Here is an 18,380-nt window from a genome sequence, read left to right on the forward strand (position 1 = left end):
ATGAGTTGTATGTAAGGCAAATTTGGATTAAGCATCTATTGGTTTCTAACATCGGATGATTTACCAAAAAAATATCGTGATGTCATATAGTTAATAATTGCTTTACTTTTTCTGTCGGTGTTATTTTTACCATATATTAAGCTCCCTTTTTTTACATAGATTAGTTTTATCTTTTAAAAAAAATAATATATTATTTGTTCATAAAATTGATCCGTTTTTTGAAAGAAAAAAAAACTCAAGTTCCAGAAACTTGTTCAGTTTTGTGGTGAAACTTTTTCCTCCACTCACACAACTTTAACTTTTTTAAAATAAAATGCATGTTCAAACACAACTTTAATTTTCAAAAACTATTTTTTAACATAATTTGAAAAATCTATTTGTTTACCCTAAAATTCGAATAACAATTAAATTTATATTGTGATTTTAAGGATATGTGATTCAATCAAATACCAATTGATAAACAAAGAATTAAATAGATAAATTAGAGAATGAAATAAATTAGACCAGTATGCCAGTCAAATCTCGACCTGTGGTAGTTTCGAGATGTGATAATAGGAATAGCAAATGATAAAGCAACTCTGATGAATAGTAAGCGAAATAACAAGAAAGTAATGAACGTATATTTTCTTATCAGTGAACAATGATGGTTACAAATGAATGAGATCCCTCTTTATATAATAGATGAGTCCTAAATAAGGTACACTTCTAATTATAGTGGGAAATCATATCTGACAACTGGTTAACCGACGAAGTTGAATCTGTTTCGAGATTCACGCCACAATTCTTGATCAACTGCGAATATCTCACCTTTTTCGTTATCGAGCTTCGCCGATGTCACTCAAAGTCAGCCTCTCCCCGGTCCGCAATCGAGGTCGACCTCGGCATCACAGCTCTTCGACGTGACCTTCCTATCTTGACCAAAGAATGAAATCGGGTAGCCTCGATTTCTACCAAATACAGATAGTCCCCTCGTTTCTTAGAGTAAAATGATAAGAACGACTTGAGCTTCGATTTTTTGGAGACCCCGATAATGATGTCATCCCCGTGACTTAAGCGATCGAAGTGACCGAAATGTCCCGTCGGTACAATTTCCCAAACCATTAATGTTTTCCAGTGACGGTCGACCACTAGCACCACCGAACCGTCGCCGTTAACCTATAAATTCAGGCTCTTCGGTTGAAATCAAATTTTACTTTCGCCTCCACCAAATTTTCTAAGTTCCTTACTCTCTCCATCTCTTCTCTTTCACCACCCATTGAATCAACTTAGTCAGCACTAAAAATATCAATTTTCATCTCTTTTCGCTTCTCTTTACCTGAAACAATGGCAAAAACTTCCAAGACCGTCCAGCAAAAGGAGAAAGCTTCTTTCTCTTCTTCCTGGTCGGCTGGTGATAAAACACCGGTAGAACCGCTCCCTCACGAGTACGTTCCCGTCCCTTGTGTCTTAAAAACTGACTTCAAAGTCGAGAACCCTTCGTCGATCCCTGGCCGGTGTGAACACGTGTCAAGATATATCTGCTCGATAACGGCAAAACATCTCGAGGCTGTGAAGAATGGCTGTAACTGGGGGGTCGATGTCGTGGTACAAATTCCCGCTCCCGAAGAGAGTATTACCACTCACGTGGAGGGGTTTCTAAGTGCCTACACTTACCCCTTCACATTGGGTCCTCTTGACCCAGTTATCGTCGACTTCTGCAAAACGTACCAAGTTACCCTCGGCCAGGTTCATCCCTCATTCTAGCGTATAGTGATCATGCTCCGCTTCTTTTCTAGTAGGGCCAAGGGGCTGGAATTCACTCTCAGCCACCTCATTTGGCTGTATCGACCTCAACTTTTTTGAGGATTAATCAAGCTCCAATGCCGATCAACGAAGTCATTTTTTGCGAGCATCAATGAGGATAAGGACCGGGGTTGGTTGAGCTAGTTCATGCGGGTAAGGACCTGCGACCTCATCCTAGAGGAGAAACTACCATTCCCCGAGAAGTGGAACCCCGATCGTAAGTAACGTATTACCCATTAATCTTCGTACTTTTTTTTTGCTTTATGTAATACTTTCATATGTTATGCAGCAGTTGCCTGGATGCCTCACTCGGTCCCCGACCTCGAAAACTGGGTTCAGAAGCTGGATGCGAATTCCTCCCATGCTGAGCGATGCTGGCGTGACTTTGCAAGGGGCAGATGGGAGGCCAAGAATCATGGTAAGTTTATCCGACAAGCCTCTGATGACCTTTTCTGTAACGTTTCTCTTTGTTCACACTTGACTCTCTTTCATGTAGGCCTTGAAGATGTTGCTGAAATGAGGTCGGCCCCGCCTGGGGAAGAGGTGGCTCCTAAGCCGGCTAAGGACAAAAGAAAGAGAAGGGCCTCACCTTTTGATACCCCGAAGCCTAAGAAAAGTAAGGCTCGTAAGTCGAAGGATGACTCCGCCACTTTATCTGCCGACGTAGCCCAAAAGCTACGAGATGAAGAAGAGGAGGAGGAAGATATTGGTTGTGAGCTGGTGCCTCGAAAGGGAGGGAGCGTCGAAGCTTCAAAAGCAATTGGGCCGGTGATGGTAGAGGAGAATCACCCTTGGAATGAGGAGATCTCAGAAGGTGCTCTGAGCAAAGTCCCTGAGCCATCGAAGGCCGAAGATATTTCTTGCCGTGATGAACAACTGGCGAGTGTGCCTGAAGGGTCCGGTAGTAGCGCTCTTCAAAAAGGAAAGAGTGACCCAAGTGACTTGCTTGGGACAATCATTATCGATGATTCATCGCCCGACCCTAAATTTTCCGAAGGGAAATTTTGGGAGGCTCGATCTATGGAGAACCCCGATATGGGAACGACCCACGGTGAGGAAGATATATTTCGTGGATGCCTTTCGGGGGTCGATGATATTTTCGACCTAGATGTGATGATCATTTTTTATGAGGCCCGTCGTCTCCTGAACTAGGTAAACTTCATCCCCCGTTATTACATTTGCTTTTATTTCCTTCCGTCTGATTTCTTTCCTTTCTCCATAGGCTGTGGCACTTCATCGGGAAGTGTTCACCAAATCCCAAGCCGAGCTGAACCGGTGTGAAATCGATCTCAAAAAGAAAACTAAGGAGAGAGACGCCCTTAAATGCCTCTATTTGAAGAAAGAAGAGGAGATCAGTAGACTTGGCCCAGGCTCCTAAGGAAGAGGCCGAGCAAGACGAGCAGGTAACTATCCTTTTTAAAGAGTATGGTCTCGACTCAACTGTGGAGGCTAATACTTCAATATCTCAGTTGTAGCAAAAGCTAGAAAGGATCGAGCTACTCCGAGCGGATGTTGATCAGATCAAAACAGACTGTGATCCATGGAATAAAAACATGGACCGCCTTGCTGCGGAGAAAGAGGCTTCCTTGGCCAAATTGTCATCATCCGAGGTCCAACTTTGGAGCATTAAAGAGAAAAGCTCAGCCCAGTCCAGAAGGAACGAGAAGCTTGAAGTTGAGCTTGCTGAGGCCAAGGTGGAGGTCGAGAAGACGAAGATCATGGCTGACAAGTCCATAGCCGTGTACCTGGCCAACGCCGAGGCTGCTCAAACACAGCTAAGGGATGCTTCAGATTGAGATCGATGTCGCAACGACTTGGCGAAGTGCCAATCCTGGAGGGAGACCCTCGAGGAAATCCAAGCTCGAGGTTTTGACCTCTCCAAAGAAATAGCTCAAGCTAAGGCGCTTGAAGCTGATGCCAGGTTACTTGTCTCACCCGATGATGACGATGATGATGAAAGCAGCCAAGGCGGCTCTGATAACGACAAGGGGCCCGAAGGAGAAGCTTCCCCTGAGGGAGAAACCATCCCCGAGCATAGTTAGGCTTTTATTTTTCCTTTTCTCTTTTATAAGACCCATGTCGGTCCCTTGTACATATTTTTCCCCATATATATATAAAGAAATTTTTCCTTTTGAATGCCTTCTCAATTTTTATCTACAAACATATTTTTTTGCCTTGTAAAACTTTAGCCCAATCTTATGCTTTGAATGGTAAAGTCACCACAGTCGAGTTCGAATAAGGTTCGAACTTGATGCGTAGGCCCTTTAGGGTTCATGTCGAATAATGTGAGTCCCCGAGCCATTGTCGAGTTAGTTCTTATTTGGGCTCGGAATAGTCAAACCCTTAGGTTCGGATAGTCGAACCCTTACGTTCGGATGGAGCGAGAACAAGATCTCGAATTCTATGTGTATTGGCCCTTAGGCTCTTTAGATTAAGCCAATATGGCCTCTAAAAGATGGCTATTATTCCCCTCTTTCGGCTTAAAATACTTAGTAAAATTTTGTTTTATGCATTAACATGTATTTTTTTACCCATTGGGCTTTTTGAGGGTTCAATGTCGATTGAAACCCCTCTACTTTTTGTGCCTTAGCACATTTATGTTAAGATAATTTGATACTTCTTAGGGTTTTTCGAGGGTTAATTTTATCGAAGTCTTTTTGATTGTTTGCCGAGGGTAGCCTTTTCTAACCGTTTTTTTCAAAGAATTCGAAGCTTATTTTTATTGCTGGATTTGGACGTCTCCGAGCCACATGAATTTGGTTGTAGCCTTTGGGTATGACTATTGGGCTTATTCTCCAATAACACTTCGAACTTGTTCGAAGTGTTAGTCTCCGAGAATGATGACCTTGGCCTATAGATTGAGGGATGCCTCTTTGAGGTCTTATGAATCCAAATTTAGATAACTCAAATATGTCGATCGTCGACGATAGTCCCTGTGTGTTCGAGGCATATTTGCCCTTGGCCCTTGAGCCATTTCTCACAAAATCATAAGTATGGAGCTCGTATAGTAGAAAATTTTCTTTGAGACACAAAATGTTTGATACAGAAAGAATGCTTCTTGGAATAATTTATACATGTGTACATGTTTTGCCATCGGGGCTTGACTAATCTATATGGTCACGGTTCATTCGACCGTGTGGCCCATTACAAAGTTTTCATATCGATACCCTTTGACATGAAGTACTTTCCTCGAAAATATAACATCCGGGGTTGATGCCCCCCAGTATTAGAGGTTGATTGTAAAGAAGCCTTGGATACTGTTGGATTTTCCTCAGGTAGCACATAATTGTTGCCTCATTAAAAACCCCGCCGGAAAAACCCATTTGGGATAAAAATCGATCTTAAGAGAAAAAGAGTGCAACGCGTGCTTTAAAACCTAAGGTCCTTGTGTTAAAGAGTTTCTCGACGTCTTCGATCGAACACCTACAATAAGTTAGTATCAAATACAATCGGAAAGGGGAAAAGTCATACCTTAGAAGTAATACCTTTGAGGAGTGATATATTCCAATTGTTTGGCAATTGTTCGCCCTCCATTGTGCCAAGTTTGTAAGATCCCTTTTCGATGACACCGAGGACCCGATATGGTCCTTTTCAATTTGGTCCTAGTTTCCCTTCGTTCAAATATCGAGTATTGAGGGTGACTTTCTTTAGAACTAAGACCCCCATTTCGAAGTGGCGAAGGTTTATCTTCTGTTATAATCTCTCAATTCTTTGCTTTTGCGCAGCCATCCGAACGAGTGCAGCTTCTCATTTTTTATCCAATAGTTCGAGGCTAGTATTCATAGCCTTGTGATTTGATTCTTCCATTGCATGTCGAAATCTGGCGCTAGGTTTCCCGACTTTGACCAGAATAAAGGCCTTGAATCCATATACTAAGGAGAATAGGGTTGCCCCATACTAGACTTCGATGTTGTTCTATATGCCCAAAAGAGGGTAAAATTTCTCTCCACTTCCCTTTAGCGTCATTCAACCTTTTCTTTAACTTTTGAATGATAGTCTTGTTTGTCTATTTGGCATGTCCGTTCCCACTAGGATGATACAGCATTGTTAATATCCTTTTTATTTTGTGGTCCTCAAGGAATTTCGTTACCTTGCTCCCGATAAATTGTTTTCCATTGTCACACACTACTTTGATGGGTATCCCAAATTGACATGCGATGTGATCCTAGATGAAGTCTATAACCTCTTTCTGTCTCACTTTCTCGAACGCTTGTGCTTCAACTCATTTAGAGAAATAGTTAGTCATAAATAAAATGAGCTTAGCTTTACCTGGGGCCGTTGGCAGAGGGCCGATGATATCCTTCCCCCATTTCATGAATGGCCATAGGGATAGGACTGAATGAAGTTGTTCTCTGGGCTGATGATCATCGGTGCAAACCTTTGACATTTATCACATTTTCGAACAAACTTCTTAGTGACTTTTTCCATGCTATCCTAGTGTATCCTACTCTAATAATTTTGTGAATCAACGATTTAGCACTGGAGTGGTTCCCACAAGTGCCTTCATGGACATCTCGTAAAACATAATCTGTGTCTAATGGTCCTAAATATACTGCCAATGATCCATCGAATATCCTTCTGTATAATATTCCATCTTCATCCAATGTGAATCGAGCAACTTTGGTTCGTAAGGCCCTCGACTCTTTACAGTCCGATGGGAGCTTTTCGTTCTTCAAGTATTCAATATATTTATTCCTCCAACCCCAGGTTAAGCTTGTAGAGTTTATCTCGGCATGACCTTCCTCGATCACAGATCTCGAGAGTTGAATGATATTCCCCGAGCTAATCTCATCTTCCTCGACCGATAACCCCAGATTCGCAAGTGCATCGGCCTCATTGTTTTGCTCTCGAGGTACATGCTGTAAAGTCCATTCCTTGAAACGGTGCAAAGTTGTATGCAGTTTGTCCAAATACCTTTGCATTTTATACTCTCGTACTTTGAAGGTTTTGTTTACTTGGTTCACCACCAGTAAAGAGTCACACTTGGCTTCAATGACTTTTGCTCCCAAGCTTTTAGTTATATCGAGACCTACAATCATGGCCTCGTACTCGGACTCATTGTTAGTCAACCTAGAAGTTTTGATAGACTGCCTAATAGTGCTACTCGTGGGCGGTTTCAAAATGATGCCTAGCCTGGAGCCTTTTACATTCGCAACACCGTCTGTGAAAAGTGTCATACCTCCAATGATGTGCCTAATTATAAAAAAAGTTCTTTTTCAACTTCAGATACGAGGGTTGGTGTGAAATCAGTCACGAAGTCTGCCAAAATTTGAGACTTTATGGCCGTTCATGGGTGATATTCGATATCATACCCACTGAGTTCGACTACTCATTTGGCCAATCGTTACAATAGTTCGGGCTTGTGCAAAATATTACGAAGTGGGTAAGTGGTTAACATGCATATGGGGTGACATTGAAAGTATGGTTTGAACTTTCTAGAGGCTCTTATCAGTGCAAGTGCCAATTTCTCTATGTGTGGATATCTAGTTTCTACTTCTCCTAAGGTTCGACTTACATAATAAACGAGAAATTGCGTACCTTGTTCTTCTTGAACCAGGACACCACTTACCGTGATTTCCGATACTGCTAAGTACAAGTAAAGTTTCTCATCTGCCTTTGGATTATGAAGCAGTGGCGGGATCGATAGGTATCGTTTTAATCCCTCTAGCATTCCGAGGATAAGGTGAAATCATTCTTTTTTTAGTAGAGAGAAAACTTGCGGCTTCGATCCGATGACCTCGAGATGAATCGGCCTAAATCAGCTATCCGTCCAATTAGCCTCTGCAAGGCTTTTACACTGTCTACGATGGTGATGTATTCGATGGCCTTGATTTTATCAGGGTTGATCTTGATCCCCTGATTCGACACCATGAAGCCCAAAAATTTACACGAAACGACCCCGAAAGCACATTTCTCGGGGTTGAGCTTCATGTTATATTTCCTCAAAATCTCGAACGTTTCTTGCAAATGAGCCAAGTGGTCCTCTACGCACATGGACTTAACTAGCATGTCATCGATATAAACTTCCATTGACTTACCTATTTGTTCTTCGAATATTTTATTTACTAGGCGTTGGTAAGTAGCTCTAGCATTTTTTTAGCTTGAAGGGCATTACATTATAATAAAATGTTCCATACTTGGTGATAAATGAAGTCTTTTCCTGGTCTTTCGAGTTCATTTGAATTTGATTATACCCCGAATAGGCATCGAGAAAGGTAAGGATCTTGTGGCCAGCCGTGGCGTCGATCATGCGATCGATGTTAGGCAGTGTAAAAGAATCTTTGGGGCATGCATTGTTTAAATCCTTATAATCTACACACATTCTAAGTTTGTTTCCTTTTTTAGAGACTACGACTACATTGTTTAACCATTCGAGATATTTTACCTCCCGAATGGACCCTATTTTTAGAAGTTTAATTACCTCATCCTTTATGAATGTGTGCTTTACCCCGGACTGGGGCCTTCTCATTTGTTTCATCGGTTTGAACCTAGGGTCAAGGCTTAGCCGATGCGTCGTTATCTCTAGTGGGATCCCTGTCATGTCTAAATGGGACCAAGCAAAATAATCTATGCTATCAATAAGAAATTGAATAAGATTTTTCCTAAGTTCGGGGGTTAGTCCCGTTCCCAGGTATACCATTCGCTCGGGCAGGTACTTGATCTATATAACCTATTTCAGCTCTTCAACCGTTGATTTGGTGGCGTCAGAATCTTCGGGAACAATAAAAGTTGGAAAAGTTAGAAAATCCTCCTTTTCTTCTTCTATCCCCTGCTTCCCCATTCGGTCGAGGCTGGTGGCTGTGATTGCTATTTGGCTTCATGTTTACCTGTGATGATCGACCTTTCCGAGGTTGATAACGTTGATATCGGTGTTACCTCATCAACTACAAACATTTCCTTTGCAGCATGTTGCTCCCCGTATACTGTTTTTACACCGTCTGTCATCGGGAATTTCATCATTTTGTGGAGAGTCGAGGGGACTACTCTTATGTTATGGATCCAAAGTCTTCCAAGTAGGTCATTGTACCTCATGTCGCCCTCGATCACGTGGGACTTGGTATCTTGAATGGTTCCGGCCACGTTCACCGATAGAATAATCTCCCCGTTAGTTGTTTCACTGGCCATATTAAAGTCATTTAAGACCTGAGTTACGGGCACGATTTGATCTTATTGGCCGAGCTACTTCACGACCCTCGATTTGTTATACCCCTCAGTATTACGTCGATGTTATGCCCTGCATTATTTTATTACGATGATGTTACACCTTGTAGTATTGTACGTGAAATTGTCGTAAGATAATTGACCTTAGTTCAAGGACAAGATTATTTGGAGTTTATAAGTATTATGCTATTTCAAACAAGTGATAAGTAAATTAATGAAGGTGAGAGGGTAAGTGAATCAAAGAAAATGAGTTTCGTCGAAGATTGACAATTTGGGATAAATCACGGTCCGATATATAATACCATCTATGGACTAGTGTCATACAAGGTACCACATGACCATGATAGTAAGGTGCATAAAGTGTGCCAAAAGTGAGTAGTATTTTAAGTAATTTGAGATAATTCTTAATTATGTGGGTAATTAGTTAATTATTGGTTAATGGGAGATTAATAAGTTGATTAAGGAATTGTGGATAATTAACTAAGGTCATTGGATGAGCTTAAGGTGTACCAAACGTGGCAGCAAATTATGTTCAAATTAATGACTCTTAATTTCACATGAAAGGTGGCAAAATTTGGAGAAATTATTGGCCAACTAAGCCATAAAGTGGGGCCTACTCTTAAAGGTTAAGAGAACCTTTCTAATTTATTTTGTAATCTCTACAATGACAAGAAAGCTTGAGCAACTCATTCAACATATTAGCAACGTGAATTTTGCTACCAAAATCATATGAGACGACGTAATGTTATAGCAGCGGGATTTTGCGATTCTAAAGGAGTACAGTGCAATCTTTCTCAAGAATATCATACAAATTTTTCTCTACTTCGATCCTCTGTTACGTGTTGTCGCAAGTGACGTGTGCTAGAGGAATTATCAAGAGAATCGGCTCAGGTATGTTAAGGTTATCCCTTCTTTCTTTTTGGCATGATCTATACGACACAAACGAAATGAGCAAATGCACAATTTCCGTAAATGACTCTATTCATAGAAATACTAGAGATGCTTATGTTCTTGATTCTCTATGTGTCATATTATTCTATCATCTGTTCATGGCTCTCAGAAAATACGTAAGTTGATAAAGTTTATTTCATGATATTAATCAAATGCATAATGGTCTTATGACATTCCAAAGAGATTTTATTGATATACTTCTCATGCATTACATTCATTTATATATGAACATTGACCCATGACCAGATGACGTTATATACACGTATATATATATATATTATATATATATGGAATATGGGAAAAAGTTACGGTGTTATATACGCGCCACCACCTGATCAGCTGGTATACATTGATGATTTTGCCCATAATGGCCGATATGATATGATGGGATGCTCTCAGAGGCTTGATGATGTTGTGAACACATGTACCTATGCATGACATAACATTCATACACATATGCATATGCATGCTACTATAAGTGTTTCATGATTTATAGAGTTATCCAGACTTACATGTTGAGCCTTTTACTCCATATTTCTCTATGTCTATAATTTAATGATTCTCGTTCCTTACATACTCAATATATTATTTGTACTAACATTCCTTTTGCATGGTAAGGTTGCGTTTCATGCCCGCAGGTCCCGATAGACAGATTGAGAGTCCTCCAAGTAGGCTATTAGCTTAGCAGAAGATGTTGGTGCACTCCATTTGCTCCGGAGTTACTTATTTGATCAGTATGATTTCAACGTGTATTGCTTAGTATAGCGGGACCTTGTCCCGACCTTTATGGTATTTATCTACTCTTAGAGGCTTGTAGACATATGTCATGTACGTAAAAGATTATATGGCCTTGTCGGCCTATGTTCAGTGTACGAGTGGTCATTTTAGTCTTATAGGACTGTATGTCTTATGTATAAGTTGGTATTACATATTTTATTCTAATTATCCTACGATAGCCTTTCCGTCTCATTTACCTATTATAGCATGATACGAAAAGATATATTATGTTGGTACTCGGTTGAGATCGATGAGTAAGGTACCGGGTGCCCGTCGCGTCTTATCGGTTTGGGTCGTGACACGATTGGTCGTCAGGAATTTCATCATTTGGTGGAGAGTCAGGGGAACTACCCTCATGATGTGGATCCAAGGTCTTCTGAGTAGGGAATTGTACCTCATGTCGCCCTTGATCACGTGGAACTTGGTAGCTTGAATGGTTCTAGCCACGTTCACGGGTAGAATAATCTCCCCTTTAGTTGTTTTTCTGGCCATATTGAAGCCGTTTAATGTCACACCTCCTTTTTACCTATACCCCGCATAGGGTATATATAAGGGAGTTTTTCCAATTAAAGGACAATCGAAACGGGATAAATTGTTTAAAATTCAGAGTCGCCACTTGGGATAATTTATGGTATCCCAAATCACCGATTTAAATTCCGAATCGAGGAAAAGATTGACTCTATACTATAGTCCGCAAACCAGAAATCCGAGTAAGGAATTCTGTTAACCCGGGAGAAGGTGTTAGGAATTCCCGAGTTCCGTGGTTCTAGCACGGTCGCTTTGATCATACTTGGCTTATTAAAATTGTTTAATTACTCGTTTTAGAACCTATGTGCTTTTACCCCCTTTAATTAAGAAAACGTCTTGAAACAAGTCACGCGTACGTGCACCCGCTTGTTTGGCGTGTCAAAATCGTGTCATGCGAACGTGTCCACAATTAATGACACTTTATTATTATTAAGAAAAATTTAGTCGAAGTTGCGCGAACGCATACTCTTTTTAAAAAATCGTAATTATATTACGCGAACGTATACACAATCACGATAGTGTATTAAATGTGCCTAAAGCAAACTAGGAACATTTGTCATTTTATATCTATATTATGAAATTAACACGAGGGCCATGCATGATTAAATGGTAGATGGCACACCTCGGACTATATGAGCTAAATTAATTAATAGCCTATGAAAACCTATTTTATTATTAAGAAGTTTTGTTCGAAGTTGCGCGAACGCATACCTCGAATTGGTTTTTAGAATTGTAATCATGTCACGCGAACGTGTACACAATCACAATTATATTTTAAACGGCCCTAAAGGCTTTTCTACGAATATTGATCATTAGTGTCTAATTAGTATTTGTGAGGGCCGTAAGTGATTTGGTTAAAATGTCACACTTCAATTTATTGGTAGATGACAACACTTAATTAAACGGTCCATAATATTTGGGCCTACTCTAGATCAAAGTTCAAATTACTCCTACTAGTAGTAAACCCAAATGGGATAAAACAAGCATTGTAATCACATGAAATTGTTTGGCCGGCTATAGGCCCAATGTCACCTGAAGAGTTTTAGAAGGAGGAAAACAGAACAGGCTGGACGCGATACCCAGACCCAATATTAAACAAGAATGGCCATACAATACTCAAGGACAAACCCCTTTTATTATATCAATTACCAAAAAAACGACGAATTAAAACCTCCTGGATGTGATAGGGCCCAAAGTTGGGCCTAAGGAGTCACAAGGGCAGGAATAGGGACGAAGGCCTTTTTCCTAGCAAACTGACCTATATTGATCCAAGCCAGGCCCAATTCCCTTAAGAAATTCCAGAAAAATGCATAGACAAGAACTAACATACATCACCAGATTACGAGTTCAAATTTTGCACTTATTTACAAGCAATTGTGAGATGAATATGGATCCAGAGCTAATCTTTGCCGCATGCTAATTCTTGCATTAACAGCTTACTCTAACAATGATAAAGCTATGTAGCTTCAACAGTCAACTAACGTTGCTCAAATTGAACGACCAAGCTATAGAGTTTCAAGCTACCACTATTAACATGATATCTAAATTACTAACCTTAAATATGAAAGAGAAGTACAGAACTCGACTACTGATCCAACTAAGAACGTTGTTCATCGAAATTAAACCCCCCCATAACAATCCAAACACACAAATACTTGAGAAAGAATTTAACCAAGCTAGAACAAAAGTGACAAATTAGAGTCCAAATACAATCCGAAAATGCATTGTCCATAGCATGACTGAATACAATAAAGTTCAAATAGTAAAACTAATTCAATAAGGAACATATGAATAGTCTTTGAAGAATATAGACTAATATTCAGCCTAGTTCACATTCATCCACAAGTCCAAATTGATCACATAGCTTCAATATGCACTTCACATGTTAGTGAGATCCAAGAAGTACCTGAGTTCAGCAAAAGTAACAAAAAAACAAGCCCAAGGTTAGGAAGAAACAACAGCAGTAGATCAGCAACACCAACACAACAACATTCCTCCCTTTAAACCATTTTTAAAACCCCAAATAGTTCAGAAATCCTTTGAAATTCTTCAACTACTACTAACAATGAAATTAAAGACCAATCCCCAGTAATTTTTGACCCCAAAATGATGCAGAAATTTCTGTACTTTTTCAGAGTATACAGGCTCTTTCAGAAGTTTAGTGCAGAGAAAAATGAGGCTGAAAAATCTCCTATGAAACAGCAGATTTTTTTCTTTTTTGCAATCTTTCTATATTTTTTTTGGATTTCAGCCCTCAGAAAAATCTCTGCCTTCAAAGGCAAGAAAAGATATGGGTCAATCTTGACCCAAAGCTTAAAAGGCTTTTGCTGTGGGGTCGAGAATAGCCTCAAGGCCCAAACAAAATCAGAAGCTCATTTTAATGAATCAATAATCACTTGGGAGATTTTAAAACTAAAATTCTAGCTAAATGACTGATTTCTCTTTTAAGGCTAACTAATGAACTATAATTAAGCTATACTACCTAATCAGCCACAGCTAATTGTACAATTAGAAGAATCAGAAATTGTGACCTAAATAAAGCTAAACAGGCAACATACACAAATCAAACAAAACTGACGACAAATTTGAAAAGAAAATTGGAGAACACACAGAATGAATACGAACACCAAAATGAAAACCTAGGTTTAAAAATTTCATCAACTTTTAGTCAGAATAAAAATTAATTAAAGAAAAGGAGAAGAAAAGAAGAGGAAGACGGTGAAGTGAAAGAAATGGACAGAAAAAAATAAAGAAGCTTACCGACTAAACTCGACACCAACATTGGATTTCCAATTTATCCCAAAATAATGTTAATATCTTGTTCTTTGTCAAGAACCAGCGACCATCATTGTTTCATGATAAATCGGCCTTGAACACTCAGGAAAATCGGGGAAATAGCCCTTGCATGCACAGAATCTGATTTTGGGTTTTTAGGGTTTCATACTTCAAATCAAGATTCGACGGGTTCTGGAAAGATTCGAGAGAAACGAGTACCAGATTTGGTATGAGGGAGACATGAAGGTCATGGGGTGTTATTTTGGGAGTGGTTGGAGGTGGCGCCGCCGGTTGAGGTGATGGAAAAATAGGGCGGCGGATTAGGGTTTGGAGCTTTTGAGTCAGATTCGAGAAATTCAGGTGTGATTCAAGGGAAAAGGGGTGTGGATTTGGAATGAGGAGAAGGAGAGGGAGCTAGGGTGTAAATTTGGTAGCCATCGGAGACCTACCGCCGCCGTAGGGCAATTTCCGGCGGCGGTGCACGGTGGGGTTACGTTGGGGTCTTTGAGAGTGTTGGAGACGACGAGAGGGGGTCGGAGTGGTTCGGACATTTTTATGCGGGAGGAAGGGCCAGTTCTGGTCCGTTGGATCTAGGCACGATCAATGGCTCGGATCAAAACTTAACAAAATAATGTCGTTTGGATATGGGTGGGGAAACCGGACCGGGTTGGATGCGGGTTTGGGCTGGGTAAAGGGTATTTTGGACGGGTCTCAGGGTAGGAGGTTTGGGCTTATGGATTTGGCCCAAAACCGATTTCTTTCTTTTCCTTTTCATTCTTTCCAAATTAATTCTTTTATTTTCAAACTCTTTTAATTAAAAATTTCCAAATAAATAAAGTAAAACCCAAACTAAATCCTAAATCAAATTAACCCTACCACATTGAATTAATTAACTCTAATAATTACCACAATTAATTAAAATCAAATTAAAGGAAAAACTACCAAAGTTCAAAAATTAAAATTAAAAGTGCAAAAATAACTATTTGGTGATTTTCCAGTTCTTATAAAATAACTAACTTACTACTTAATTCAAGAGTGCAAAGCTAAATCCTAAATGCAAATGCAATATATTTTTATATTTTCATTAATTAAATAGAATAAACATGCACAGACAAATGCAAACAATTTACAGAAAATGCCACAAAATTGCAAACAATGGAAAAAATTATTTTATTTTGAATTTGTAGGAGTAATTCATATAAGGCAAAATCACGTGCTCACATTTAAGACCCGAGTTACGGGCATGATTTAATCTTGTAGATCGAGCTGCTCCGCGACCCTCGATCGGATGATATTCGCCGAGCTACCTGGATCCACTAAAACACGCTTAACTTGAACTTTATTTAATAAGATAGAAATTACCAGAGTGTCATTGTAGGGATGATAAATGCCTTCTGCTTCTTCGTCCTTGAATGATAAGGAGCCTTCAGGCACATAATCTCGGGTTTGTTTTTCCCTAGTGATTGATACCTTAGTGCGTTTGAATATGGGTCCCTATGGAATGTCGACCCTACCGATGATCATATGAATGACATGTTGGGGTTCCTCTTGTTATTTTTCTTGTTGGCGTCCCTTTCTCTGAAATAATTTTTGGCTCGATCACTGAGGAACTCTCGAAGGTAGCCCTCATTGAATAGACGGGCTACCTCCTCCCTCAATTGCATGCAATCCCCGGTCTTGTGACCATGCGTGCCATGATACTTGCACATCAAATTTGGGTTTCTTTGGGAAGGATCGGTCTGTATGGGCTGGGCCACCTAGTATCTTTGATCCTTTTGATTACCGATACAATGCCTGACATGTCGATGCTAAAGTTATATTCTGATAACCAGGTGCCTCTGTGGGATCGACATGCTTATCAAAACCATTTTTGCTCATAAGTCCCTGAGAATTCTGTCCTCGATCACTTCTTCGATTATTCCAGGCAAAATTGCGTCCTGAACCATTGTTCCTTCGATCTGCGGTATATGGTTGATATCGTTCTCTGTTCGACCTTGGCTCCCTGTCGACTTCCCTCTGGGTTTTAACTGCCAACCTATTTGGATGTGCTGAACCGTAAGGGGCTCCTAATTGGTCGTCCTCGACCCCGATCTTCGATTGATATCGATTGTGCACATCTGCCCAAGTCACAGCTGGATACTCAATCAAATTTTGTTTCAACTGATGTGATGGCGTGACGCTATCGAACTCCGTTCGTTCAACCCTTAATTGAAAGCTTGAACGGCCCAATCATCTGTAACCAGTGGCAACTCCATGCGTTCTATTTGAAATCAGGATAAGAACTCCCTCAACATTTTGTCATCCCTTTGTCTTATCTTGAAAAGGTCCGATTTTCTTGTTGCGACCTTTATGGCCTCGGCGTGTGCCTTTACAAAAGAATCATCTAACATGGCAAATGAGTCGATGGAATTTGGTGGCATGTCGTGATACCAAATCATTGCTCCCTTAGAAAGGGTTTCTTCGAACTTTTTCAACAACACAAATTCGATTTCATCATCTTCTAAGTCATTTCCCTTTATTCCGCACGTGTACGAAGTGATGTGTTCATTAGGATCGGTGGTACCGTTTAACTTAGGTATGTCCGGCATATGGAACTTCTTAGGAATAGGCTTCAGAGCTGCACTTTGAGGAAAAGGCTTCTGCACGAACTTTTTCAAATCCAAACCCTTTAGGATTGTGGGTGTCCCCGGTATCTGATCAACTCGAGAATTGTATGTTTTCACTATTTTATCATTATCTTTGATTTTCTTCTCTCATGACTCAATTCTTTTGCTGAGCTCCTCGAGAAATTTTCATTATTGTAGGATTAGTCCCCGATTCGTTACCATTCGATCTTTCTGGTGTTCGCTCGGTACGACTCCTTGAGCAATTACATTGTCGTTTTCCCCGTGAAACCCGAGACCATCACCACCATGTGTGGGTGCGTTTTGTGAGTTTGACATGTTTTAACCCGAGAGCAAAAATACTTGACAAGAACAAGTGTGAAATAACATGTGTTATCAGAATCAGCACTGAACAATCACTATTATCCTTAGCCCCACGGTGGGCGCCAAAATATTTACCCTAAAATTCGAGTAACAATTAAACTTATATTGTGGTCTTAAGGATATGTGATTCAATCCAATACCAAATTAAAGGAAAAACTACCAAAGTTCAAAAATTAAAATTAAAAGTGCAAAAATAACTATTTTGTGATTTTCCAGTTCTTATAAAATAACTAACTTACTACTTAATTCAAGAGTGCATAGTTAAATCCTAAATGCAAATACAACATATTTTTATATTTTCATTAATTAAATAGAATAAACATACGCAGTCAAATGCAAACAATTAACAAAAAATGCCACAAAAATCCACAAAATTGCAAAAAATGGAAAAAATTATTTTATTTTGAATTTATAGGAGTAATTCATAAAGGGCAAAAATCACGTGCTCACAGCTGCCCCTCTTTGCCCAGAAACACGAAGAGTTTTCGTGCAAAGATAAAGTGAGCGGACATGAGCGATTTTTGCCCGCTTGAATAATCCGTGGGAAGCATTGTTTGAAAGATTCGACCGCACCCTGCTTCCGAGGTTGCCTACATATCCTTGGCTAAAATGGAATCAGGTCAGTGTAGTTCAGGAATGTTTGGTAGCTGGGACTACCATGAAGTTGGGCTTTCACTGTTTATGTTGCTGCTGCTACTGCTTACTGAACCTCTTATTACACCATGTCAAAAATAAAAGAAGCTAGACTAGACTATGATCTATGTTTTACAAAATCCTATCTAAATCTTCAAACTTGCTCTTGTGTTTCTTGTTGCCTTGTTGTCCTCTATTCTCTTGGTGATATCCATTTGTTATCCCCTTGAATTGTAAGCTGAGATGTCTTCCCCTTCTTCAGGTGGGTGCCTGACCGCTAAACTTGATACGTATTCCCATGCTATCCAGGTGGGCTCTTGCTCGCTGAACTTAAAAGTATCCCCATGTTATCCAGGTGGGCTCCTGACTTCAAAACGTGAATGTATTCTCATGCTATCCAGGCGGGCTCCTGACTTCAGCAAAATAGACAAAAATAAAGAAAAGTTTCTTCCCCAGTTTGGGTATGTGGGCCCATGTGTAAGTGTAAAACGAATCACATTACCGAATATCAGTAAGAATTTTGAAAACAAAAACTTGAATTGTACTCCCTTGTTCTCCAGGCGAGCTCCTGACTGCTAAACTTGAAAGTATTCCCTGCTTTCTAGGCGGGCTCCTGACTTCAACTTGAAAGTACTCCCTGCTCTCTAGGCGGGCTCCTGACTTCAAAATAGACAAAACAAAGAATTTTAAAGCTAAAACTTAAATTGTACTCCCTTGTTCTCCAGGCGGGGTCCTGATTGCTGAACTTGAAATGTATTCCCTGATCTCCAGGCGGGCTCCTGACGG

At 40.0% G+C, this 18,380-nt stretch overlaps 1 protein-coding gene across 1 annotated transcript; it reads right to left on the bottom strand.

Moving 5' to 3' along the window:
* Positions 1–6,146: 6,146 nt before the first annotated feature.
* Positions 6,147–6,959, bottom strand: LOC138888445 (uncharacterized). The gene has a single exon (XM_070170309.1). The coding sequence runs from the start codon at positions 6,957–6,959 to the stop codon at positions 6,147–6,149; it is 813 nt and encodes a 270-aa protein (XP_070026410.1).
* Between the last annotated feature and the right edge of the window lie 11,421 nt (positions 6,960–18,380).

Source organism: Nicotiana sylvestris, chromosome 3 (assembly GCF_000393655.2).
Source record: "Nicotiana sylvestris chromosome 3, ASM39365v2, whole genome shotgun sequence".
Taxonomy (NCBI): domain Eukaryota; kingdom Viridiplantae; phylum Streptophyta; class Magnoliopsida; order Solanales; family Solanaceae; genus Nicotiana; species Nicotiana sylvestris.